General features: G+C 45.1%; 2 protein-coding genes across 2 annotated transcripts in view; one reads left to right on the forward strand and one right to left on the reverse strand.

The window, feature by feature from the left end:
* Positions 1–25773, reverse strand: part of cenpp (centromere protein P) — a 191083-nt gene that overhangs the window by 19424 nt on the left and 145886 nt on the right. The window lies entirely within an intron of this gene.
* Positions 1–25773, forward strand: part of ecm2 (extracellular matrix protein 2, female organ and adipocyte specific) — a 39989-nt gene that overhangs the window by 11685 nt on the left and 2531 nt on the right. Inside the window, exons 3-10 of the mRNA XM_082967732.1 lie at positions 4435–4623; positions 10078–10746; positions 12217–12332; positions 15574–15709; positions 15953–16110; positions 19486–19625; positions 20549–20661; positions 20940–21153. Of these exons, the coding sequence (XP_082823858.1) occupies positions 4435–4623; positions 10078–10746; positions 12217–12332; positions 15574–15709; positions 15953–16110; positions 19486–19625; positions 20549–20661; positions 20940–21153 (1735 nt within the window). The remainder of the gene's footprint in view (positions 1–4434; positions 4624–10077; positions 10747–12216; positions 12333–15573; positions 15710–15952; positions 16111–19485; positions 19626–20548; positions 20662–20939; positions 21154–25773) is intronic.

A 25773-nucleotide genomic window follows, 5' to 3' on the forward strand; every position in this document is an offset into this window, starting at 1 on the left:
TTGCCCACTTACAAAGAAATGATCAGTCTATAATTTTAATAGTAGGCTTATTTGAACAGTGAGAGACAGAATAACAACAAAAAAATCCAGAAAAACGCATGTCAAAAATGTTATAAAATGATTTGCATTTTACTGAGGGAAATAAGTATTTGACCCCTTTGCAAAACATGACTTAGTACTTGGTGGCAAAACCCTTGTTGGCAATCACAGAGGTCAGACGTTTCTTGTAGTTTGCCACCAGGTTTGCACACATCTCAGGAGGGATTTTGTCCCACTCCTCTTTGCAGATCTTCTCCAAGTCATTAAGGTTTCGAGGCTGACGTTTGGCAACTCGAACCTTCAGCTCCCTCCACAGATTTTCTATGGGATTAAGGTCTGGAGACTGGCTAGGCCACTCCAGGACCTTAATGTGCTTCTTCTTGAGCTACTCCTTTTTTGCCTTGGCCGTGTGTTTTGGGTCATTGTCATGCTGGAATACCCATCCACGACCCATTTTCAATGCCCTGGCTGAGGGAAGGAGGTTCTCACCCAAGATTTGACGGTACATGGCCCCGTCCATCGTCCCTTTGATGCGGTGAAGTTGTCCTGTCACCTTAGCAGAAAAACACCCCCAAAGCATAATGTTTCCACCTCCATGTTTGACGGTGGAGATGGTGTTCTTGGGGTCATAGGCAGCATTCCTCCTCCTCCTCCAAACACGGCGAGTTGAGTTGATGCCAAAGAGCTCCATTTTGGTCTCATCTGACCACAACACTTTCACCAGTTGTCCTCTGAATAATTCAGATGTTCATTGGCAATCTTCAGACGGGCATGTATATGTATTCTTGAGCAGGGGGACCTTGCGGGCGCTGCAGAATTTCAGTCCTTCACGGCGTAGTGTGTTACCAATTGTTTTCTTGGTGACTATGGTCCCAGCTGCCTTGAGATCATTGACAAGATCCTCCCGTGTAGTTCTGGGCTGATTCCTCACCGTTCTCATGATCATTGCAACTCCACGAGGTGAGATCTTGCATGGAGCCCCAGGCCGAGGGATATTGACAGTTCTTTTGTGTTTCTTCCATTTGCAAATAATCGCACCAAATGTTGTCACCTTCTCACCAAGCTGCTTGGCGATGGTCTTGTAGCCCATTCCAGCCTTGTGTAGGTCTACAATCTTGTCCCTGACATCCTTGGAGAGCTCTTTGGTCTTGGCCATGGTGGAGAGTTTGGTATCTGATTGATTGATTGCTTCTGTGGACAGGTGTCTTTTATACAGGTAACAAACTGAGATTAGGAGCACTCCCTTTATTAAGAGTGTGCTCCTAATCTCAGCTCGTTACCTGTATAAAAGACACCTGGGAGCCAGAAATCTTTCTGATTGAGAAGGGGTCAAATACTTATTTCCCTCATTAAAATGCAAATCAATTTATAACATTTTTGACATGCGTTTTTCTGGATATTTTTGTTGTTATTCTGTCTCTCACTGTTCAAATAAACCTACCATTAAAATTATAGACTGATAATTTCTTTGTCAAACATACAAAATCAGCAGGGGATCAAATACTTTTTTCCCCCACTGTAGATCGGCAGGTAAGGGTGCTCTCGAGCGGCTAGATGTTCTTTACCATTCGGCCATCAGATGTGCTACCAATGCTCCTCATAGGACACATCACTGCACTCTATACTCCTCTGTAAACTGGTCATCTCTGTTTACCCGTCGCAAGACCCACTGGTTGATGCTTATTTATAAAACCCCCAAATGACAAACTGAAAACATGTTTTTATAAATGTTTGCTAATTTATTGAAAATGAAATACAGAACATTTACATAAGTATTTACACCTGAGTCAATATATGTTAGAATCACCTTTGGCAGCGATGACAGCTGTGAGTCTTTCTGGCTAAGTCTCTAAGAGCTGTGAGTCTTTCTGGGTAAGTCTCTAAGAGCTGTGAGTCTTTCTGGGTAAGTCTCTAAGAGCTGTGAGTCTTTCTGGGTAAGTCTCTAAGAGCTGTGAGTCTTTCTGGGTAAGTCTCTAAGAGCTGTGAGTCTTTCTGGGTAAGTCTCTAAGATCTTTGCAAACCTGGATTGTACAATATTTGCACATTATTCTTTTAAAAACTCTTCAAGCTCTGTAAAGTTGGTTGTTGATCATTGCTAGACATAGATTTTCAAGCCGATTTAAGTGAAAACGATAGCTAGGCCACTCGGGAACATTAAATGTCACCTTGGTAAGCAACTCCAAGGTGCAGTGCATTCAGAAAGTATTCAGACCCCTTGACTTTTTCCACATTTTGTTACGTTACAACCTTATTCTAAAATGGATAAAATATTTTTTCCCCTCATCAATCTACACACAATACCCCACATTGACAAAACAAAAACAGGTTTTTAGAAACATTTGCAAATGTTTTACAAATAAATAACTGAAATATTACATTTTCATTAGTATTCAGACCCTTTACTCAGTACTTTGTTGAAGCACCTTTGGCAGCGATTACAGCCTTGAGTCTTCTTGGGTATGACGCTACAAGCTTGGTACACCTGTATTTGTGGAGATTTTCCCAATTCTTCTCTGCAGATCCTCTCAAGCTCCGGCAGGTTGGATGGGGAGCGTTGCTGCACAGCTATTTTCAGGTCTCTCCAAAGATGTTTGATCAGGTACAAGTCTGGGCTCTGGCTGGGCCACTCAAGGACATTCAGAGACTTGTCCTGAAGCCACTCCTGCGTTGTCTTGGCTGTGTGCTTAAGGTTGTTGTCCTGTTAGAAGGTGATCCTTCGTCCCAGTCTGAGGTCATGAGTCCTCTGGAGCAGGTTTTCATCAAGGATGTTTCTGTACTTTGCTCCGTTCATCTTTGCCTCGATCCTGACTAGTCTCCCAGTCCCTGCCGCTGAAAAACATCCCCACAGCATGATGCTGCCACCACCATGCTTCACCGTAGGGATGGTGCCAGGTTTCCTCCAGACATGACGCTTGGTATTCAGGCCAAAGAGTTCAATCTTGGTTTCATCAGATCAGAGAATCTTGTTTCTCATGGTCTGAGAGTCTTTAGGTGCCTTTTGGCAAACTCAATGTTGATATTGTGAACAGAGTGCCCCATGGTGGCGGTGGGGTTATGGTATGGGTAGGCATAAGCTACAGACAACGAACACAATTGCATTTTTTTGATGAAAATTTGAATGCAGAGATACCGTTACGAGATCCTGAGGCCCATTGTCGTGCCCTTCATCCACCACCATCACCTCATGTTTCAGCATGATAATGCACGGCCCCATGCAACAAGGATCTGTACACAATTCCTGGAGGCTGAAAATGTCCTAGTTCATACATGTTACCCATTGAGCATGTTTGGGATGCTCTGGATCGACATGTACGACAGCTGGATCCAGTTCCCTCCAATATCCAGCAACTTTGCACAGCCATTGAAGAGGAGTGGGACAACATTCCAAGGGCCACAATCAACAGCCTGATCAGCTCTATGTGAAGGAGATGTGTAGCGCTGCATGAGGCAAATGGTGGTCACACCAGATACTGACTGGTTTTCTGATCCACACCCCTACTTTTTCCTTTTAAGGTATCTGTGACCAGACAGACGACATATCTGTATTCCCAGTCATGTTAAAATCCATAGATTAGGGCCTAATGAATTTATTTCAATTGACTGATTTCCTTATATGAACTGTAACTCAGTAAAATCTTTGAAATTGTTGCATTTTGCATTTATATTTTTGTTCAGTATATATTTCTTACACTTTGTTTTTCGCTCCGGAAGTAAATAAACAGATCTCCCCACAGGCTGCCAGTTGAGAAACCCTGTTGTATTAGATAACAGTATAAGTCAATTCGTTTTTTTTCTGACTCCTTGACCAGGTGAGGCTGCAACTATATAAAGCTTCTACACCTGCATTGCATTATAGTACAGTATAGTACACTACAGTACTGTATAGTACACTATAGTACAGTATAGTACACTACAGTACTGTATAGTACACTATAGTATAGTATAGTATAGTACACTACAGTACTGTATAGTACACTATAGTACAGTATAGTACACTACAGTACTGTATAGTACACTATAGTACAGTATAGTACACTACAGTACTGTATAGTACACTATAGTATAGTACACTACAGTACTGTATAGTACACTATAGTATAGTATAGTACACTACAGTACTGTATAGTACACTATAGTACAGTATAGTACACTACAGTACTGTATAGTACTTGCTTCTACACCTGCATTGCTTGCTGTTTGGGGGGTTTTAGGCTGGGTTTCTGTACAGCACTTTTTGATATCAGCTGATGTAAGAAGGGCTATACAAATACATTTGATTTGAAATTAGGAAAAACTCCAGGCACAATCATTTGATATCTGATCCCAGAATGTATGTATGCGTTTGTACTACGATATCAACCCCTCTGCCTTGCCCCCCCCCGTCTCTCCATCCAGGTAAAAAGGGCCAGTGTGTGTTCCAGGGAATCACCATGTTTGACAAAGCTGTCTGGTCCCCCAAGCAGTGTGTCACCTGTCTGTGTAGTGGAGGGGAGGTGGTCTGTGACGAGATCGTTTGTCCCCACCTACGGTGTCACTACCCCTACACTCCCACTGGGGACTGCTGCCCTGTCTGCATGGATACAGGTAGGTGTTGTTGTTTATATTGTTATTGTGGTGTTTTCACTGTCCATTTTAACTGATCTTAACTATCGTAGTACTTATCTTGACTATCGTAGTACTATCTTAATCTTATCTTGACTATCGTAGTACTATCTTAATACTATCTTGACTATCGTAGTACTATCTTAATACTATCTTAACTATCGTAGTACTATCTTAACTATCGTAGTACTATCTTAACTATCGTAGTACTTATCTTGACTATCGTAGTACTATCTTAATCTTATCTTGACTATCGTAGTACTATCTTAATACTATCTTAACTATCGTAGTACTATCTTAACTATCGTAGTACTATCTTAACTGATCTTAACAATCGTAGTACTATCTTAACTGATCTTGACCATCGTAGTACTATCTTAACTATCGTAGTACTATCTTAACTATCGTAGTACTATCTTAACTGATCTTGACAATCGTAGTACTATCTTAACTATCGTAGTACTATCTTGACAATCGTAGTACTATCTTAACAATCGTAGTACTATCTTAACTATCGTAGTACTATCTTAACAATCGTAGTACTATCTTAACTATCGTAGTACTATCTTAACTATCATAGTACTATCTCAACTGATCTTGTCTTATTCTAACTTTTCTCATAAAGCACAGATATACAGTGATGTAACACACACACACACACACACACACACACACACACACACACACACAGTTGAAGTCGGAAGTTTACATACACCTTAGCCAAATACATTTAAACTCAGTTTTTCACAATTCCTGACATTTAATCCTAGTAAAAATTCCCTGTCTTAGGTCAGTTAGGATCACCACTTTATTTTAAGAATGTGACTTGTCAGAATAATAATAGTAGAGAGAATGATTTATTTCAGCTTTTATTTATTTCATCACATTCCCAGTGGGTCAGAAGTTTACATACACTCAATTAGTATTTGGTAGCATTGCCATTAAATTGTTTAACTTGGGTAAAATGTTTTGGGAAGACTTCCACAAGCTTCCCACAATAAGTTGGATGAATTTTGGACCATTCCTCCTGACAGAGCTGGTGTAACTGAGTCAGGTTTGTAGGCCTCCTTGCTCGCAAGCGCTTTTTCAGTTCTGCCCACAAATTTTCGATAAGATTGAGGTCAGGGCTTTGTGATGGCCACTCCAATACCTTGACTTTGTTGTCCTTAAGCCATTTTGCCACAACTTTGGAAGTATGCTTGGGGTCATTGTCCATTTGGAAGACCCATTTGCGACCAAGCTTCAACTTCCTGACTGATGTCTTGAGATGTTGCTTCAATATATCCACATCATTTTCCTGCCTCATGATGCCATCTATTTTGTGAAGTGCACCAGTCCCTCCTGCTGCAAAACACCCCCACAACATGATGCTGCCACCCCCGTGCTTCACGGTTGGGATGGTGTTCTTCGGCTTGCAAGCCTCCCCCTTTTTCCTCCAAACATAACGATGGTCATTATGGCCAAACATTTTTTTGTTTGTTTCATCAGACCAGAGGATATTTCTCCAAAAAGTACGATCTTTGTCCCAATGTGCAGTTGCAAACCGTAGTCTGGCTTTTTTATGGCGGTTTTGGAGCAGTGGCTTCTTCCTTGCTGAGCGGCCTTTCAGGTTGTGTCGATATAGGACTCGTTTTACTGTAGATGTAGATACTTTTGTACCTGTTTCCTCCAGCATCTTCACAAGGTCCTTTGCTGTTGTTCTGGGATTAACTTGCACTTTTCGCACCAAAGTACATTCATCTCTAGGAGACAGAACGCGTCTCCTTCCTGAGCGGTTTGACGGCTGCGTGGTCCCATGGTGTTTATACTTGCGTACTTTTGTTTGTACAGATGAATGTGGTTCCTTCAGGCATTTGGAAATTGCTCCCAAGGATGAACCAGACTTGTGGAGGTCTACAATTTTTTTTCTGAGGTCTTGGCTGATTTCTTTTGATTTTCCCATGATGTCAAGCAAAGAGGCACTGAGTTTGAAGGTAGGCCTTGAAATACATCCACAGGTACACCTCCAATTGACTCAAATGATGTCAATTAGCCTATCAGAAGCTTCTAAAGCCATAACATCATTTTCTGGAATTTTCCAAGCTGTTTAAAGGCACAGTGAACTTAGTGTATGTAAACTTCTGACCCACTGGAATTGTGATACAGTGAATTATAAGTGAAATAAGCTGTCTGTAAACAATTGTTGGAAAAATTACTTGTGTCATGCACAAAGTAGATGTCCTAACCGACTTGCCAAAACTATAGTTTGTTAACAAGAAATTTGTGGAGTGGTTGAAAAACAAGTTTTAATGACTCCAACAAAGTGTATGTAAACTTCCGACTTCAACTGTATATACATTTGAAGTCGGAAGTTTACATACACCTTAGCCAAATACATTTAAACTCAGTTTTTCACAATTACTGACATTTAATCCTAGTAAAAATTCCTTGTCTTAGGTCAGTTAGGATCACCACTTTATTTTAAGAATGTGAAATGTCAGAATAATAGTAGAGAGAATGATTTATTTCAGCTTTTATTTCTATCATCACATTCCCAGTGGGTCAGAAGAGTTCAATCTTGGTTTCATCACACCAGAGAATCTTGTTTCTCGTGGTCTGAGAGTCTTTAGGTGCCTTTTGACAAACTCCAAGCAGTCTGTCATATGCCTTTTACTGAGGAGTGGCTTCCGTCTGGCCACTACCATAAAGGCCTGACTGGTGGAGCGCTGCAGAGATGGTTGTCCTTCTGGAAGGTTCTCCCATCTACACAGAAACTTTAAAGCTCTGTCAAAGTGACCATAGGGTTCTTGGTCACGTCCCTGACCAAGGCCCTTGTCCCCTGATTGCTCAGTTCGGCTGGGCAGCCAGCTCTAGGAAGAGTCTTGGTGGTTCCAAACTTCTTCCATTTAACAATGATGGAGGCCACTGTGTTCTTGGGGACCTTCAATGCTGCAGAAATGTTTTGGTACCCTTCCCCAGATCTGTACCTCGACACAATCCTGTCTCAGAGCTCTACGGACAATTCCTTCGACCTCATGGCTTGGTTTTTACTCTGACATGCACTGTCAACTGTGGGACCTTATATAGACAGATTTGTGCCTTTCCAAATCATGCCCAGTCATGTATTGTGTGTAGATTGATAAGTACATTTTATTATTTAATCCATTTTAGAATAAGGCTGTAAAGTAACAAAATGTGGAAACAGTCAAGGGGACTGAATACTTTCCCGAATGCACTGTATATACAGAAATACAGTGATGTAACACTATATATACACACACACAGATATATATAGAGATATATATAGATATAGACAGATAGATATATAGGTATAGATATATATTTACAGATATAGAGTGTAACACTGAACTCGCCTGAAACACTATATATATATATAGATATATATAGATATAGACAGATAGATATATAGGTATAGATATATATTTACAGATATAGAGTGAAACACTGAACTCGCCTGAAACACTAGTTGATAACTTTTCATTGGTGGAGGCATAACATGAATATGCATCCACCAATCTATCCCTCTCTCCGGGATCTATCCTTCTCTCCCTCCCTCGCCTCTCCCTCCCTTCATTGCCTCTCCCTCCCGACATCCCTCCCTCCCTCGCCTCTCCCTCCATCCCTCGCCTCTCCCTCCCGCCTCTCCCTCCATCCCCCGCCTCTCCCTCCATCCCCCGCCTCTCCCTCCATCCCTCGCCTCTCTCTCCATCCCCGCCTCTCCCTCCATCCCTCGCCTCTCCCTCCATCCCTCGCCTCTCCCTCCATCCCCCGCCTCTCCCTCCATCCCTCGCCTCTCCCTCCCTCCATCCCTCGCCTCTCCCTCCATCCCCCGCCTCTCCCTCCATCCCTCGCCTCTCCCTCCCTCCATCCCCCGCCTCTCCCTCCATCCCTCGCCTCTCCCTCCATCCCCCGCCTCTCCCTCCATCCCTCGCCTCTCTCTCCCTCCATCCCTCGCCTCTCCCTCCATCCCCCGCCTCTCCCTCCATCCCTCGCCTCTCCCTCCCTCCATCCCCCGCCTCTCCCTCCATCCCTCGCCTCTCCCTCCCTCCATCCCTCGCCTCTCCCTCCATCCCCCGCCTCTCCCTCCATCCCCCACCTCTCCCTCCATCCCTCGCCTCTCCCTCCATCCCTCGCCTCTCCCCCATCCCTCACCTCTCTCTCCATTCCATCCCTCGCCTCTCCCTCCATCCCTCGCCTCTCCCTCCATCCCTCACCTCTCCCTCCATCCCCCCGCCTTTCCCTCCATCCCTCGCCTCTCCCTCCCTCCATCCCTCCATCCCTCGCCTCTCCCCCATCCCTCACCTCTCTCTCCATTCCATCCCTCGCCTCTCCCTCCATCCCTCACCTCTCCCTCCATCCCTCGCCACTCCCTCCCTCCATCCCTCCATCCCTCGCCTCTCCCCCATCCCTCACCTCTCTCTCCATTCCATCCCTCGCCTCTCCCCCATCCCTCGCCTCTCTCTCCATCCCATCTCTCGCCTCTCTCCATCCCTCGCATCTCTCTCTCATCCCTCACATCCATCCTTCGTCTCTCTCTCCATCCCTCCCTCCCTCCCTCTCTCCATTCATCTCTTTCTCCTCATCCCTCTCTCTCTCTCCATCCCCCGCCTCTCCCTCCATCCCCCGCCTCTCCCTCCATCCCTCGCCTCTCCCTCCATCCCTCGCCTCTCCCTCCATCCCTCGCCTCTCCCCCATCCCTCACCTCTCTCTCCATTCCATCCCTCGCCTCTCCCTCCAACCCTCGCCTCTCCCTCCATCCCCCGCCTCTCCCTCCATCCCTCGCCTCTCCCTCCATCCCTCACCTCTCCCTCCATCCCCCCGCCTCTCCCTCCATCCCTCGCCTCTCCCTCCCTCCATCCCTCGCCTCTCCCCCATCCCTCACCTCTCTCTCCATTCCATCCCTCGCCTCTCCCTCCATCCCTCACCTCTCCCTCCATCCCTCACCTCTCCCTCCCGACATCCCTCCATCCCTCGCCTCTCCCCCATCCCTCGCCTCTCTCTCCATCCCATCTCTCGCCTCTCTCTCCATCCCTCGCATCTCTCTCTCGTCCCTCACATCCATCCTTCGTCTCTCTCTGCATCCCTCCCTCCCTCCCTCTCTCCATCCATCTCTTTCTCCTCATCCCTCTCTCTCTCTCCATCCCTCGCCTCTCTCTCCATCCCTCGTCTCCCCCTTCATCCCTCGCCTCAATCTCCCTCCATCCTTCACCTCTCCCTCCATCCCTCGCCTCTCTCTCTCCATCCCTCGTCTCTCCCTCCCTCCCTCGTCTCTCCCTCCATCCCTCGCCTCCTTCTCTCTCCCTCCATACCATCCTCTGTCCCTCCATCCCATCCTCTTTCCCTCCATCCCATCCTCTTTCCCTAACACTTTGCGGTTCTGGTTGGCTGGGCCAGCAGCCCGTAGTGACGTCCCTGACTTCTCTGGCAATTCCCCAGTTCCCAACGACCCAAGCGACCATGTGAACCCTGACCTGGACCCCGCCGTGCCCCGCTCCCAGGCCGAGATTGAACTCCTCTTGAAGAGAGAGGAGGAGGAGCACAGGGAGGAGGAGGCACGTCTTCTCAAGAAGGACGCCGAGAAAAAGAGGAGGAAGAAACAGAAGAAGGAGGAGGCTGAGAGACAGAGGAGTCTGCAGGAGGAGAGGAGTCTGCAGGAGGAGAGGAGTCTGCAGGAGGAGAGGAGGCGCGAGGAAGAGCGGCTGCAGATGGAGAAGGAGGAGGCAGAGAAGAGGCAGGAGGAGGCAGAGGAGGCCATGAAGGAGCAGGAAAAGAAGCTGGAGGAGGAGAGGAGGAGACACGAGGAGGACCTGAAGGAGAAACTCAGGGAGCTAGAGGAGGAAGAAGAGGAGAGGGAGCAGGAGGAGGAAGAAGAGGAGAGGGAGCAGGAAGAGGAAGACGTGGAGTGGCTGTTGAGAGGAGATGTTTTCCAGATTTTTCCAGAGGAGCCGACAGAAGGAGAGGAGTGGGGAGTGGTGGTACGCAGACCTGGGAACACCCTCCCGCTAGGTTGTGATATCTCTGATGTCATCGTGACGTGCGAGAACGCTCAGCTGACCAACTTCCCTCCCCTGAACATCCCTGAACTCAAGTCTCTGAGCCTGGAGGGTAAGTTTAAGGAACATCCCTGAACTCAAGTCTCTGAGCCTGGAGGGTAAGTTTAAGGAACATCCCTGAACTCAAGTCTCTGAGCCTGGAGGGTAAGTTTAAGGAACATCCCTGAACTCAAGTCTCTGAGCCTGGAGGGTAAGTTTAAGGAACATCCCTGAACTCAAGTCTCTGAGCCTGGAGGGTAAGTTTAAGGAACATCCCTGAACTCAAGTCTCTGAGCCTGGAGGGTAAGTTTAAGGAACATCCCTGAACTCAAGTCTCTGAGCCTGGAGGGTAAGTTTAAGGAACATCCCTGAACTCAAGTCTCTGAGCCTGGAGGGTAAGTTTAAGGAACATCCCTGAACTCAAGTCTCTGAGCCTGGAGGGTAAGTTTAAGGAACATCCCTGAACTCAAGTCTCTGAGCCTGGAGGGTAAGTTTAAGGAAAAGTCCAACCAAAAAGAAAACGGATCATTTGGAAAATGTTTAATTAGTACATTTTTGATATAGTCCCAATATGTTTTCAAGATATGTAACTTTCAAAGTACAGAAATACAGCCTGCATCATATGATGCTGCGTTTTACTGGCTGTATTTCTGTACTTTGAAAGTTACATATCTTGAAAACATGATTGCTGACATGCAAAAACATCTTGGGACTAAATCAACTATTTACTAATTAAACAAATACCAAAATATAGTTTTTGGTTGAAATTTTCCTTTAAGGCAGCTGTGTGTGTGTGTGTGTGTGTGTGTGTATGAGCGAGTGCTGTATAAGGTAGACAACACACCATCATATCATGTGTTAGACACTAAATCCAGACATTTCAATCACCAAATCACACAAAACACAAAAACCAATCCGTATGCAGAGCCCCTTGTATTGAGAAGAGCAGTGTGTTTGTTTGGTCGTTGTCATGGTAATTCCTAATGCAGTCACAGAGACTAAAAGTTAATAGGAGTAGAAACTAGAGAGAGAGAAAAAAAATAAAAATACTGGAGGATAGATTTATTAGCTCCCCATCATGCTTGTTGGTTTATATACTGCAATTATGGAGGCTTGGAATAATTATGGTATGTCCTAGAAGTATGAGAACATTTTTTGACCGTGTCTTGACTTGCAGGACACGTCGTCATAGAAAGTACAACACAGCCATTTTGAACACTAGTACTATAACAACACTAGTACTATAACAACACTAGTACTATAACAACACTAGTACTATAACAACACTAGTACTATAACAACACTAGTACTATAACAACACTAGTACTATAACAACACTAGTACTATAACAACACTAGTACTATAACAACACTAGTACTATAACAACACTAGTACTATAACAACACTAGTACTATAACAACACTAGTACTATAACAACACTAGTACGCCAGGCTACGGAGTCCAGGCTTAACGATCAAGATGAAAATACTGGAGGGTATTGAAATTATCCCTCACATTAATGTCTCTTCATTTTCCCCGTCAGGTAATGCCATCACAACCATCCCAGTGGGGGCGTTTAATGGCATCCCCAACCTGGAGTGGATCAACCTGAGCAAGAACAAGTTGGTGACATCTGGTATTGCCCCACGTGCCTTCAAAGTAAGAGTCTCCTCCTTTTAAAATAAGAGCCCGTCTCTCTGCTGGCGTCGGGCCTATACTCCTTCAAAGTAAGAGTCTCCTCCTTTTAAAATAAGAGCCCGTCTCTCTGCTGGCGTCGGGCCTATACTCCTTCAAAGTAAGAGTCTCCTCCTTTTAAAATAAGAGCCCGTCTCTCTGCTGGCGTCGGGCCTATACTCCTTCAAAGTAAGAGTCTGTTTCTCTGCGGCCATTGCCCCCACACGCTTTCAAAATAAGGAGTCTGTTTCCAATGAGCCTGTCCAACCAATGAAATATGAACAGTGTGGGAACAGTTTGAGCAGATATAAACGGATGAATATGTGAACAAACAGAAGCATGTCAACATGGGGGGGGGGGGGGGGGGGGGGGGCAGGAAGGGGGGGGGGGGCAGGAAGTGTATCAAACAATAACTGCTGGTCAAAATAAAGTCTGCATTTAAACAGTCAACGTTTAAATCCATCTTGTACATTTCCCAGAACCAAACAGCGGATCTATCATGTTAGAGTTCTGACTAGGCCCGAACACAATACTACACTGATGAGAGAACACAGGTTAGCTAGCAGTTATTGTTTGATAAGTGAAAATAGAGCCTGGTTAGTTTGTCCATAGAGAAACCATCTCTTTAGTGATGGCCACTTCAACCATCCTCCGTTAATTACTGCAATTACACTTTGGAATATTGGAGAATATCCACAATTACATTACATTCACTCTCGAATCTCAAAAAAAAAACACATCGATGGACATCAGCGGTATAGATATATGATTTAACTTTGCGAAGGCACAACAGACGCCAAAAATGTAACTTCTACCTGTTTTAAACCAACATGAGCTGATTTAAACTGTAGCATGACTCTTGGAGCCAGTCTGCCATTTAGTTTGCACAATGAAACACAGTCTAAACTCTTAAGCCACGCAGGCTTTAAAGGAAGGATGCCTGTGGCGCTTAACATAACCCCCATTCACCTTGCTCTGCCACAAACCTGCACAGGCCTTTTAACAAAAAACATCAAGGGAAACCTCAGGGGAACGGGGAGAGAGAAAACCTCAGGGGAACGGGGAGAGAGAAACCTCAGGGGAACGGGGATAGAGAAACCTCAGGGGAACGGGGATAGAGAAACCTCAGGGGAACGGGGATAGAGAAACCTCAGGGGAACGGGGATAGAGAAACCTCAGGGGAACGGGGATAGAGAAACCTCAGGGGAACGGGAATAGAGAAACCTCAGGGGAACGGGGATAGAGAAACCTCAGGGGAACGGGGATAGAGAAACCTCAGGGGAACGGGGATAGAGAAACCTCAGGGGAACGGGGATAGAGAAACCTCAGGGGAACGGGGATAGAGAAACCTCAGGGGAACGTGGATAGAGAAACCTCAGGGGAACGGGGATAGAGAAACCTCAGGGGAACGGGGATAGAGAAACCTCAGGGGAACGGGGATAGAGAAACCTCAGGGGAACGGGGAGAGAGAAAACCTCAGGGGAACGGGGAGAGAGAAACCTCAGGGGAACGGGAATAGAGAAACCTCAGGGGAACGGGGATAGAGAAACCTCAGGGGAACGGGGATAGAGAAACCTCAGGGGAACGGGGATAGAGAAAACCTCAGGGGAACGGGGGATGAGAGAAAACCTCAGGGGAACGGGGATAGAGAAACCTCAGGGGAACGGGGATAGAGAAACCTCAGGGGAACGGGGATAGAGAAACCTCAGGGGAACGGGGATAGAGAAACCTCAGGGGAACGGGGATAGAGAAACCTCAGGGGAACGGGGATAGAGAAACCTCAGGGGAACGGGGATAGAGAAACCTCAGGGGAACGGGGATAGAGAAACCTCAGGGGAACGGGGATAGAGAAACCTCAGGGGAACGGGGATAGAGAAACCTCAGGGGAACGGGGATAGAGAAACCTCAGGGGAACGGGGATAGAGAAACCTCAGGGGAACGGGGATAGAGAAACCTCAGGGGAACGGGGATAGAGAAACCTCAGGGGAACGGGGATAGAGAAACCTCAGGGGAACGGGGAGTAGAGAAACCTCAGGGGAACGGGGAGAGAGAAACCTCAGGGGAACGGGGAGAGAGAAACCTCAGGGGAACGAGGGATAGAGAAACCTCAGGGGAACGGGGATAGAGAAACCTCAGGGGAACGGGGATAGAGAAACCTCAGGGGAACAGGAATAGAGAAACCTCAGGGGAACGGGGATAGAGAAACCTCAGGGGAACGGGGAGAGAGAAACCTCAGGGGAACAGGGATAGAGAAACCTCAGGGGAACGGGGATAGAGAAACCTCAGGGGAACGGGGATAGAGAAACCTCAGGGGAACAGGGAGAGAGAAACCTCAGGGGAACAGGGAATAGAGAAACCTCAGGGGAACAGGGAGAGAGAAACCTCAGGGGAACAGGGAATAGAGAAACCTCAGGGGAACAGGGAGAGAGAAACCTCAGGGGAACGGGGAGAGAGAAACCTCAGGGGAACGGGGAGAGAGAAACCTCAGGGGAACGGGGAGAGAGAAACCTCAGGGGAACGGGGATAGAGAAACCTCAGGGGAACGGGAATAGAGAAACCTCAGGGGAACGGGGATAGAGAAACCTCAGGGGAACGGGGATAGAGAAACCTCAGGGGAACGGGGATAGAGAAACCTCAGGGGAACGGGGATAGAGAAACCTCAGGGGAACGGGGATAGAGAAACCTCAGGGGAACGGGGATAGAGAAACCTCAGGGGAACGGGGATAGAGAAACCTCAGGGGAACGGGGAGAGAGAAACCTCAGGGGAACGGGGATAGAGAAACCTATTTCCAGCCAGCTAGATCCACCGAGGTACTATATCACCAGAAAGAGGTACGGTGCGACAATCAGGACATTTCTACAGCAAGAACCCTTGATTTTATTAACAAAAATATTGTGACAGAGTGCCAACATCGATCGTTTTTCTTTTCCAATACTTTGGGTACGCTTGATTTTGCTCGCCTTCTTTAAATGGAACCAATGGAATAGTCCCAATAAGTATTTCAAACCAGGTCTGATACTGTAACTGTTACATTCCAATGTACAATATTTACATTTCTTTATCGGTTTCCCGTTCCACAGAATGACAGATTATTTTCCATCACTATAACATCGCAACGATAGAACATCTGTCTCGATCTATAAAGCACTTTATTTTTCCATTGGTTAGAATGGGAAATTCCCCGAAGACACACGTTGTTTAATGTTGTTAATGATTGTTGGTCAGGGCCTGAAGTTCCTGAGCCGTTTGTTCCTGGACAACAACCTTCTAGAAACGGTTCCAACAGATCTCCCGTCAGCACTACAGGAACTCAAGATCAATGAGAACCACCTCAAAGGCATCGAGGAGAACAGCTTCCAAGGTAACAAAACAAAACAGCAAATCTGTAAACGTTGCTAGTTACTGGACAAACATTTTCAAATGTACTTTTTTGGGGTCATTTCAGGCAATAATATTTGTAAAACCGCAATGCTTCAATCAACAACAACAAAAAAAATTCAACTGCACAAACGTAAATATTTGTTAGTTAAAGTGGCTGAAACCATAACCAGCACAGGGAGACTTTTATAGGAAAATGTTTTCACAGCCGTGTAATTTCTGAAAGGTCTGAGTAGCCTGTTGATCTTGGAGTTGGAGGGAAATGTCCTGAACGAAGGGAACGTGGATCATCAAGCTTTCAGTCCCCTCTCTCAGCTCTCCTACCTCCGTCTGGGCAGAAACCACTTCAGGACCGTACCCCAGGGCCTGCCTCCATCTCTACTGGTGAGATTTATCCGTTTTATCCAAAGATGTATATAAACCATGGATTACTGATGCTATGTATTGGCCATGGAGAGGCTTTGAAGCCACCGGTCGGCCATATTGGCTCTCCCCAGTAGGAGCAGTCCTCCATAGGAATGAATGGAATTCGAAAGTATTTCAATTAAATGTTTCAAGGACAAAATTACATGTATTTAAGGATCTGTTTGTTGTAGTGGGGGACAATAACAACAAATTATACTTTATAAGGAAAATGTTTATATCCATATTCATATATAAACTCAGCAAAAAAAGAAACGTACCTTTTTCAGAACCCTGTCTTTCAAAGATAATTAGTAAAAATCCAAATAACTTCACAGATCGTCATTGTAAAGGGTTTAAACACTGTTTTCCCATGCTTGTTCAATGAACCATAAACAATTAATTAACATGCACCTGTGGAACGGTCGTTAAGACACTAACAGCTTACAGACGGTAGGCAATTAAGGTCACAGTTATGAAAACTTAGGACACTAAAGAGGCCTTTCTACTGACTCTGAAAAACACCAAAAGAAAGATGCCCAGGGTCCCTGCTCATCTGCGTGAACGTGCCGTAGGCATGCTGCAAGGAGGCATGAGGACTGCAGATGTGGCCAGGGCAATAAATTGCAATGTCCGTACTGTGAGATGCCTAAGACAGCGCTACAGGGAGACAGGACGGACAGCTGATCGTCCTCGCAGTGGCAGACCACGTGTAACAACACCTGCACAGGATCGGTTCATCCGAACATCACACCTGCGGGACAGGTACAGGATGGCAACAACAACTGCCCGAATTACACCAGGAATGCACAATCCCTCCATCAGTGCTCAGACTGTCCGCAATAGGCTGAGAGAGGCTGGACTGAGGGCTTGTAGGCCTGTTGTAAGGCAGGTCCTCACCAGACATCACCAGCAATAACGTAATCTATGGGCACAAACCCACCGTCGCTGGACCAGACAGGACTGGCAAAAAGTGCTCTTCACTGACGAGTCGCGGCTTTGTCTCACCAGGGGTGATGGTCGGATTCGCGTTTATCGTCGAAGGAATGAGCGTTACACCGAGGCCTGTACTCTGGAGCGGGATCGATTTGGAGGTGGAGGGTCCGTCATGGTCTGGGGCGGTGTGTCACAGCATCATCGGACTGAGCTTGTTGTCATTGCAGGCAATCTCAACGCTGTGCGTTACAGGGAAGACATCCTCCTCCCTCATGTGGTACCCTTCCTGCAGGCTCATCCTGACATGACCCTCCAGCATGACAATGCCACCAGCCATACTGCTCGTTCTGTGCGTGATTTACTGCAAGACAGGAATGTCAGTGTTCTGCCATGGCCAGCGAAGAGCCCGGATCTCAATCCCATTGAGCACATCTGGGACCTGTTGGATCGGAGGGTGAGGGCTAGGGCCATTCCCCCCAGAAATGTCCGGGAACTTGCAGGTGCCTTGGTGGAAGAGTGGGGTAACATCTCACAGCAAGAACGGGCAAATCTGGTACAGTCCATGAGGAGGAGATGCACTGCAGCACTTAATGCAGCTGGTGGCCACACCAGATACTGACTGTTACTTTTGATTTTGATCCCCCCTTTGTTCAGGGACACATTATTCCATTTCTGTTAGTCATATGTCTGTGGAACTTGTTCAGTTTATGTCTCAGTTGTTGAATCATGTTATGTTCATACAAATATTTACACGTTAAGTTTGCTGAAAATAAACGCAGTTGACAGTGAGAGGACGTTTCTTTTTCCTGAGTTTATATCTATATATGAAATATTGTATAAGCTATAGAAATGCATTTATGAATCTTTATAAGAATAAATGTGTCATAAACACAGTGTAGATTTTCACTGATAAGTGGACAATACACATCTGTACATTTCCATGAAGCATAGTGAAGCAACTACAGCCTTTATCTTGATAAGCCTTATCCACGACTCACTCTCATGCTTTGGTTAAAGACAAGGTGCCATGTCAGGAAGGAGTCTCACAAACATGGCTAACCTCAACACTCAGCTCTGCTTCACATAACATCCAGTACAGCCTGTCATCACATAACATCCAGTATAGCCTGTCATCACATAACATCCAGTATAGCCTGTCATTAAATAACATCCAGTACAGCCTGTCATCACATAACATCCAGTACAGCCTGTCATCACATAACATCCAGTACAGCCTGTCATTAAATAACATCCAGTACAGCCTGTCATCACATAACATCCAGTACAGCCTGTCATCAAATAACATCCAGTACAGCCTGTCATCACATAACATCCAGTACAGCTTGTCATCACATAACATCCAGTACAGCCTGTCATCACATAACATCCAGTACAGCTTGTCATCACATAACATCCAGTACAGCCTGTCATCACATCCAGTACAGCCTGTCATCACATAACATCCAGTACAGCCTGTCATCACATAACATCTAGTACAGCCTGTCATCACATCCAGTACAGCCTGTCATCACATAACATCCAGTACAGCCTGTCATCACATAACATCCAGTACAGCCTGTCATCACATAACATCTAGTACAGCCTGTCATCACATAACATCCAATACAGCCTGTCATCACATAACATCCAGTACAGCCTGTCATCACATAACATCTAGTACAGCCTGTCATCACATAACATCCAATACAGCCTGTCATCACATAACATCCAATACAGCCTGTCATCACATAACATCCAATACAGCCTGTCATCACATAACATCCAGTACAGCCTGTCATCACATAACATCCAGTACAGCCTGTCATCACATAACATCCAGTACAGCCTGTCATCACATAACATCCAGTACAGCCTGTCATCACATAACATCCAGTACAGCCTGTCATCACATAACATCCAATACAGCCTGTCATCACATAACATCCAGTACAGCCTGTCATCAAATAACATCCAGTACAGCCTGTCATCAAATAACATCCAGTACAGCCTGTCATCACATAACATCCAGTACAGCCTGTCATCACATAACATCCAGTACAGCCTGTCATCACATAACATCCAATACAGCCTGTCATCAAATAACATCCAGTACAGCCTGTCATCACATAACATCCAATACAGCCTGTCATCAAATAACATCCAGTACAGCCTGTCATCACATAACATCCAGTACAGCCTGTCATCACATAACATCCAGTACAGCCTGTCATCACATAACATCCAGTACAGCCTGTCATCACATAACATCCAGTACAACGCCCAATTACAGTGAGCTACATTTGTGTTGTAGTCTATTACAGTGAGCAAAGGGCCTCTCCAGCAAACGGTGCATCTCTCCATTGTGTATAAATAACGCAGTATAAAATAATCTCCATTTTTTTTATCCTTTCTGTTTTACAGGAGGTTTATCTTGAGAACAACCTGATAGAAGAGATATCGGACTGCGTGTTCAACCAAACCACTAACCTGAACGTGATCTCACTGAGACACAACAGGCTGGAGGAGTCCAGGATAGCATCTCTAGCATGGATCAATCACAAGTAAAGAAAAACTACAGGATTTCACAAGTCTTCAATGCATATATTACAAAGAAACTATAGTCCGGTTATATATATATATATATATATAGGAGTTGCACGCCACACCCCTTCCCTTTGCTCTCAGAACAGCCTCAATTCGCCAGGACATGGAGTCTACAAGGTGTTGAAAGCCGTTCCACAGGGATGCTGGTCCATGTTGACTCCAATGCTTCCCCACAATTGGCTGGATGTGCTTTGGGTGGTGGAACATTCTTGATACACACGAGAAACTGTTGAGTGTGAAAAACCCAGCAGCGTTGCAGTTCTTGACACAAACCGGTGCGCTGACTACCATACCCCGTTCAAAGGCACTTAAATCTTTTGTCTTGCCCCATTCACCCTCTGAATGGTACATTTACATTACATTTACATTTTAGTCATTTAGCAGACGCTCTTATCCAGAGCGACTTACAGTAGTGAATGCAGACATTTCATGCATTTATTCTTAAAAAATTTTTTGTACTGGCCCCCCGTGGGAATCGAACCCACAACCCTGGCGTTGCAAACACCATGCTCTACCAACTGAGCTACAGGGAAGGCTACACACACACACACACACACACACACACACACACACACACACACACACACACACACACACACACACACACACACACACACACACACACACACACACACACACACACACACACACACACACACACACACACACACACACACACAATCCATGTCTCATTTGTCTTAACAGTCCTTCTCTAACCATGTCTCCTCCCCCTTCATCTACACTGATTAAAATGGATTTAACAAGTGACATCAATAAGGGATCACAGCTTTCACCTAGATTCACCTGGATCAGTCGGTCATAGAAAGAGCAGGTGTGTACTTAATGTTTTGTCCACCCACTTTCTCCCTTCCTCCCTCAGGAACCTGGAGTCCATCGATCTATCCTACAACCGTCTGTACCTGGTCCCTTCCTACCTGCCCAGAGCTCTGGTTCACCTGGTCTTAGTAGGGAATCAGATCGAGAGGATCCCAGGTATTTACCGTCCAGGACCACTTTGGAAAGTGTGGCGTTTTTTTGTGTCATTTTTAGCAAACGCTCTTATCCAGAGCGACTTACAGTAGTGAATGCATACATTTCATACATTTTTCCCCCCGTACTGGTCCCCCCGTGGAAATCGAAACCCACAACCCTGGCGTTGCAAACACCATGCTCAACCAACTGAGCCACACGGGACCACCTTCCATCTTCTGAGAATACAATGTACATCTTGTTTTATATGTTTTAATACAATTCATTTCAATTCAATTCAGGGTTTGTGTTTGCCCACATGGTCCCGGGGATAGAGTACCTGTACCTGTCCCACAACAAGCTGGATGGGGAGGGAGTGGAGCCACAGTCCTTCTTCGGTACTCACACGTCCATGACAGAGCTGTGTTTAGACCACAACCAGCTGATTACTGTTCCTTGTGGTATCAACCAGATGAGCTCTCTGCACTTCCTCCATCTCAATAACAACAAAATCAGGTACTGGAGATGCACCCTGCATCCCAAATGGCACCCTATTCCCTATATAGTGCACTACTTTAGACCGGAGCCCTATTCCCTATATAGTGCACTACTTTAGACCAGGGCCCTATTCCCTATATAGTGCACTACTTTAGACCAGAGCCCTATTCCCTATATAGTGCACTACTTTAGACCAGGGCCCTATTCCCTATATAGTGCACTACTTTAGACCAGAGCCCTATTCCCTATATAGTGCACTACTATAGACCAGGGCCCTATTCCCTATATAGTGCACTACTATAGACCAGGGCCCTATTCCCTATATAGTGCACTACTATAGACCAGAGCCCTATTCCCCTATATAGTGCACTACTTTAGACCAGGCCCTATTCCCTATATAGTGCACTACTTTAGACCAGGCCCTATTCCCTATATAGTGCACTACTTTAGACCAGAGCCCTATTCCCTATATAGTGCACTACTTTAGACCAGAGCCCTATTCCCTATATAGTGCACTACTTTAGACCAGGGCCCTATTCCCTACATAGTTCACTCTTTTTAACCAGGGATGTAGGGGTAATTTGGGATACAGGCGCTGACTCATTAGGCTAACTATTCACCGCTGTTATTCGTTATTTATGACCATACTCTGCCATACTCTACCACGCTCTGCCATACTCTACCATACTCTACCATACTCTGCCATACTCTCCCATACTCTACCATGCTCTACCATACTCTACCATGCTCTGCCATACTCTGCCATACTCTCCCATACTCTGCCATACTCTGCCATACTCTGCCATATTCTACCATGCTCTGCCACACTTTGCCATACTCTCCCATACTCTGCCATACTCTACCATACTCTGCCATACTCTACCATACTCTGCCATACTCTACCATACTCTGCCATACTCTGCATGCTCTACCATGCTCTGCCATACTCTGCCATACTCTCCCATACTCTGCCATACTCTGCCATACTCTACCATACTCTGCCATACTCTGCCATACTTTGAAAAGACAAAAAAACACATGACAAGCTTATTCAGTTCAAGAGTATTGACTGCTTGGCAGAGTACACGTAATCCCTTCAAATCAAAAGTTTATTTTGTCACATGCAAATCAAATCAAAATGTATTTGTTGCATGCTCCGAATACAGCAGGTGTAGACTTTACAGTGAAATGCTTTCTGACAAGCCCTTTTCCCAACAATGCAGAGGTAAACAACAATACATATCTACTAATAAAAAAGGAAATAATAACACAATAATATAACAATATTGAGACTATATACAAGGAGTACCAGTACTGAGTCAATGTGCAGCGATACCAGGTAGTAATGAGACTGTATACAAGGAGTACCAGTACTGAGTCAATATGCAGCGATACCAGCTAGTAATGAGACTATAAGGAGTACCAGTACTGAGTCAATATGCAGCGATACCAGCTAGTAATGAGACTATATACAAGGAGTACCAGTACTGAGTCAATATGCAGCAATACCAGCTAGTAATGAGACTATAAGGAGTACCAGTACTGAGTCAATATGCAGCGATACCAGCTAGTAATGAGACTATATACAAGGAGTACCAGTACTGAGTCAATATGCAGCAATACCAGCTAGTAATGAGACTATAAGGAGTACCAGTACTGAGTCAATATGCAGCGATACCAGCTAGTAATGAGACTATCTATATACAAGGAGTACCAGTACTGAGTCAATATGCAGCGATACCAGCTAGTAATGAGACTATATACAAGGAGTACCAGTACTGAGTCAATATGCAGCCATACCAGCTAGTAATGAGACTATAAGGAGTACCAGTACTGAGTCAATATGCAGCGATACCAGCTAGTAATGAGACTATATACAAGGAGTACCAGTACTGAGTCAATATGCAGCAATACCAGCTAGTAATGAGACTATAAGGAGTACCAGTACTGAGTCAATATGCAGCGATACCAGCTAGTAATGAGACTATATACAAGGAGTACCAGTACTGAGTCAATATGCAGCAATACCAGCTAGTAATGAGACTATAAGGAGTACCAGTACTGAGTCAATATGCAGCGATACCAGCTAGTAATGAGACTATCTATATACAAGGAGTACCAGTACTGAGTCAATATGCAGCGATACCAGCTAGTAATGAGACTATATACAAGGAGTACCAGTACTGAGTCAATATGCAGCCATACCAGCTAGTAATGAGACTATAAGGAGTACCAGTACTGAGTCAATATGCAGCGATACCAGCTAGTAATGAGACTATAAGGAGTACCAGTACTGAGTCAATATGCAGCAATACCAGCTAGTAATGAGACTATAAGGAGTACCAGTACTGAGTAAATATGCAGAGATACCAGCTAGTAATGAGACTATAAGGAGTACCAGTACTGAGTCAATGTGCAGCGATACCAGGTAGTAATGAGACTATATACAAGGAGTACCAGTACTGAGGCAATATGCAGCGATACCAGCTAGTAATGAGACTATAAGGAGTACCAGTACTGAGTCAATATGCAGCGATACCAGCTAGTAATGAGACTACAAGGAGTACCAGTACTGAGTCAATATGCAGCAATACCAGCTAGTAATGAGACTATAAGGAGTACCAGTACTGAGTCAATGTGCAGCGATACCAGGTAGTAATGAGACTATATACAAGGAGTACCATTACTGAGTCAATATGCAGCGATACCAGCTAGTAATGAGACTATATACAAGGAGTACCAGTACTGAGTCAATATGCAGCAATACCAGCTAGTAATGAGACTATAAGGAGTACCAGTACTGAGTCAATGTGCAGCGATACCAGGCTAGTAATGAGACTATATACAAGGAGTACCAGTACTGAGTCAATATGCAGCACATACCAGCGTAGTAATGAGACTATATACAAGGAGTACCAGTACTGAGTCAATATGCAGCGATACCAGCTAGTAATGAGACTATAAGGAGTACCAGTACTGAGTCAATATGCAGCGATACCAGCTAGTAATGAGACTATCAAGGAGTACCAGTACTGAGTCAATATGCAGCAGATACCAGCTAGTAATGAGACTATAAGGAGTACCAGTACTGAGTCAATGTGCAGCGATACCAGCTAGTAATGAGACTATATACAAGGAGTACCAGTACTGAGTCAATATGCAGCGATACCAGCTAGTAATGAGACTATATACAAGGAGTACCAGTACTGAGTCAATATGCAGCGATACCAGGCTAGTAATGAGACTATATTCAAGGAGTACCAGTACTGAGTCAATATGCAGCGATACCAGCGTAGTAATGAGACTATAAGGAGTACCAGTACTGAGTCAATATGCAGCGATACCAGTAGTAATGAGACTATATACAAGGAGTACCAGTACTGAGTCAATATGCAGCGATACCAGTAGTAATGAGACTTATACAAGGAGTACCAGTACTGAGTCAATATGCAGCATACCAGGTAGTAATACAAAGAGTACCAGTACTGAGTCAATATGCAGCGATACCGCTAGTAATGAGACTATATACAAGGAGTACCAGTACTGAGTCAATATGCAGCGATACCAGCTAGTAATGAGACTATATACAAGGAGTACCAGTACTGAGTCAATATGCAGCGATACCAGCTAGTAATGAGACTATATACAAGGAGTACCAGTACTGAGTCAATATGCAGCGATACCAGCTAGTAATGAGACTATATACAAGGAGTACCAGTACTGAGTCAATATGCAGCGATACCAGCTAGTAATGAGACTATAAGGAGTACCAGTACTGAGTCAATATGCAGCGATACCCAGTACTGAGTCATATGAGCATAGCAGCGATACCAGCTAGTCAATAGCAGTACAGCTAGAATAGCTATAAGGAGTACCAGTACTGAGTCAATATGCAGCGATACCAGCTAGTAATGAGACTACAAGGAGTACCAGTACTGAGTCAATATGCAGCAATACCAGCTAGTAATGAGACTATAAGGAGTACCAGTACTGAGTCAATGTGCAGCGATACCAGGTAGTAATGAGACTATATACAAGGAGTACCAGTACTGAGTCAATATGCAGCGATACCAGCTAGTAATGAGACTATATACAAGGAGTACCAGTACTGAGTCAATATGCAGCGATACCAGGTAGTAATGAGACTATATTCAAGGAGTACCAGTACTGAGTCAATATGCAGCGATACCAGGTAGTAATGAGACTATAAGGAGTACCAGTACTGAGTCAATATGCAGCGATACCAGGTAGTAATGAGACTATATACAAGGAGTACCAGTACTGAGTCAATATGCAGCGATACCAGGTAGTAATGAGACTGTATACAAGGAGTACCAGTACTGAGTCAATATGCAGCGATACCAGGTAGTAATGAGACTATAAGAGGTACCAGTACTGAGTCAATATGCAGCGATACCGGCTAGTAATGAGACTATATACAAGGAGTACCAGTACTGAGTCAATATGCAGCGATACCAGGTAGCAATGAGACTGTATACAAGGAGTACCAGTACTGAGTCAATATGCAGCGATACCAGGTAGTAATGAGACTATAAGTAGTACCAGTACTGAGTCAATATGCAGCGATACCAGCTAGTAATGAGACTATCTATATACAAGGAGTACCAGTACTGAGTC

Source organism: Salmo salar, chromosome 22, assembly GCF_965601325.2.
Source record: "Salmo salar chromosome 22, fSalSal1, whole genome shotgun sequence".
NCBI lineage: Eukaryota > Metazoa > Chordata > Actinopteri > Salmoniformes > Salmonidae > Salmo > Salmo salar.